Here is a 2,508-nt window from a genome sequence, read left to right on the forward strand (position 1 = left end):
AACGCTTTCACTATAAAATGCGAGGCTTCATAACCGAGCAAGAAGGGGCTTCTCTTCGTCGAAAAAGAAAAAGAACAGAAAAAGTCAAAAAAAGTAAAAGAGAGAGAAATGAAAGAGAGAGACTGGGGATTGAAACGTGTGAGGGTTCGGCGAAAAGCAGAAGAGAGGTGAGAGAGAGAGAGTGAAAGTGACGTGTGAGAAAGAGAGAAAAAAAAAAAAGAGAAAAGGGGACTGTTCATCGTCTCCTTCGTGGAAGCCACCCGACGACCCCTTTGTTCGATGCTTTGCCGCCTGCACGAGCTCCTGCGCCGCTGGCTCTCGCACCGAGCCACCCCTGCGTCGCCGTTCGTCGCCAGCCCACCCCGCCGCCGACACCACCCTCGTCCGAGCACCAGCACCACCGTCGCTCCCCGTCGAGACACCACCGCCGCCCGCACACCTCAACCCATGATCTCGCATCTCGCCCGCCGCCGGTGAACCCCGCGACGCCGGACCCGCCCGACGCCGTCCCCGCGCCTACCACCACTGAGCCCGACGCTGCGCCTCGACGACTCGCAGCTCGCGACCTCCGACTCACCGTGCGACGCCCGCGACCGACCCGCGACGACCCGATGCCGCTTCCCTCTGCCGAAGCTCCGCCGAAGACCGGACTCGAGCCGATCTCGTAACCCACCGCCCGCACCGCGCCCGTTCCGAGCTCCCGACGACCACCGCCGCCGCAACCCGCGAGCTCGCCCGCTGCGCTCCACCCGCCGGTCATCGAGCCACCGTACGCCCGAGCGACGTTAGGGCCGGGTCGCGAACTCCCCTCCGACGGTCACCGCCTTGCCGCACCGTGACTCACCCACCGTTGGAGTCCTCCGCCCGCACGCCCCGTCCGCGGCCACCGCCGATTCCCGCTCCGACCGCGACACCCTTGATCTCGCCGGTTGTCCCCGCCGCCCGGTGCCGCCCCGTTCCTACCGGTCCGCCTTCGCGGGAGTTCCCTTTGCCAGACCAACGATCGGTCCCACGAGCCGCCGAGCTTTTCTTTTGGAAGCAAAGGAAAAGAAAAAGAAAACAAAAGAAAAGAGAAGAGCAAATTAGGTAGTTTGTTTTTCTTTATTTTATTTTCATTATTTATTCATTTTAAATTTTGTTATTATTGTTTAAGTTAGAATATGGTTTTAATATTTGTGCATTTTGTAGACATTATCTATAAGGATTTTGTCCGAAATTATTGTAATTATTAATTTGATCCGAGAGACATTGGATCAATTTTTTAATTATATTAATTTTCAGGCTTTTTAATGGTATTTTGGTTGTTAAATCAATGTAATTATTAATTTGATCCGTAAGACTTTGGATTAGATTTTTAATTATTTTGAACTCTTTGTTGTGATAATTAGGTTTAGAATAATTGTTAATTTGACTGTGAGACAACAAAGTTATTTTTTCGGTTATTTTAATCCTTTATTTATTGAATATTTTGATTGTTTAGATTTAATATTTAGTCGATAATTACTTGTCTTGGAAAAATACTAAAACACTAAAAAATAAAATCAAAAATCAAAATCTTGCATCAAAGCATGTAGGTTTAACAAATTAGACATGTAGGATTAGGTTTATGAAATTTTCATCATCTAGTAATTATTGCTAAGTTCATTTAGTTAGAAATTGCTCGTCATTAGAATTAGGTCATTTAATTAATTTAGATTGCATATTTAATTGTTGAATTTCTTTAATTTTAAATTCCATGGAAAATACCAAAAAATTCGAATAAATTCATTTCATGCTTTAGGATAGATTGCATGCTTATATATTTTAGGTCATATTGCCATGTCATATCATTTCATGTTAAAATTAGTAGCATGATTGCATGATTCTCATTAAATAAAATGAAAACCAAAATTAAGTTTGCATGTGGGTTTATTTAATTAGAATTTTTTTATTAGTAAAATTATATCATATCTAGAATTTAGGTACTTAGGACCATACACATTTCATATTTAAGGCAGCGCATTTTGATTTTTAAGATTCATATAGAATTATGATAATTTTCCTTTAATGAAAAAAAAATGAACAAAAGAAATTTTATTTAGGTTATATAGATTTCATAATGTGCACACCATATGTTGCGCTTTAATTAGTGGGTCCTAGGTTAATGCTTTAATATTCCAGTCGTGTAGTTGTTTTTTTAATAAAAAAAAAAGCCAAAGATTAGTATTGCATCATTATGTTATTTTTAAGAATTATTAAGTCATATTAAAAAAAAGAAGAAAACACAAAAGTCATTTATTTGGTTAGCTAATAGGTTAGTTCATAATTAATCGTATTTCATGTAATCATTGTTAGTGCAGTTTCATATGTGTAAACAAAAAAAAAAATCATTAAAAAATCATTAAAAAAACGTGCATATAGAATTACCACGTCATACATCTCATATCATACAGCATATGCATATTTAGAGTTATGTAAATTAGATTGCACACATATTGTAATGATTTGAATTGTGCTACATGAATTGCA

At 40.7% G+C, this 2,508-nt stretch overlaps 1 protein-coding gene across 1 annotated transcript; it reads right to left on the bottom strand.

Annotated features, from left to right (window-relative positions):
- Positions 1-235: 235 nt before the first annotated feature.
- Positions 236-760, bottom strand: LOC120294501 (loricrin-like). The gene has a single exon (XM_039314622.1). It carries the CDS (start codon positions 758-760, stop codon positions 236-238), a length of 525 nt encoding a protein of 174 aa, XP_039170556.1.
- Positions 761-2,508: the final 1,748 nt, after the last annotated feature.

The sequence above is a fragment of the Eucalyptus grandis genome, chromosome 6, assembly GCF_016545825.1.
Source record: "Eucalyptus grandis isolate ANBG69807.140 chromosome 6, ASM1654582v1, whole genome shotgun sequence".
Lineage (NCBI taxonomy): Eukaryota > Viridiplantae > Streptophyta > Magnoliopsida > Myrtales > Myrtaceae > Eucalyptus > Eucalyptus grandis.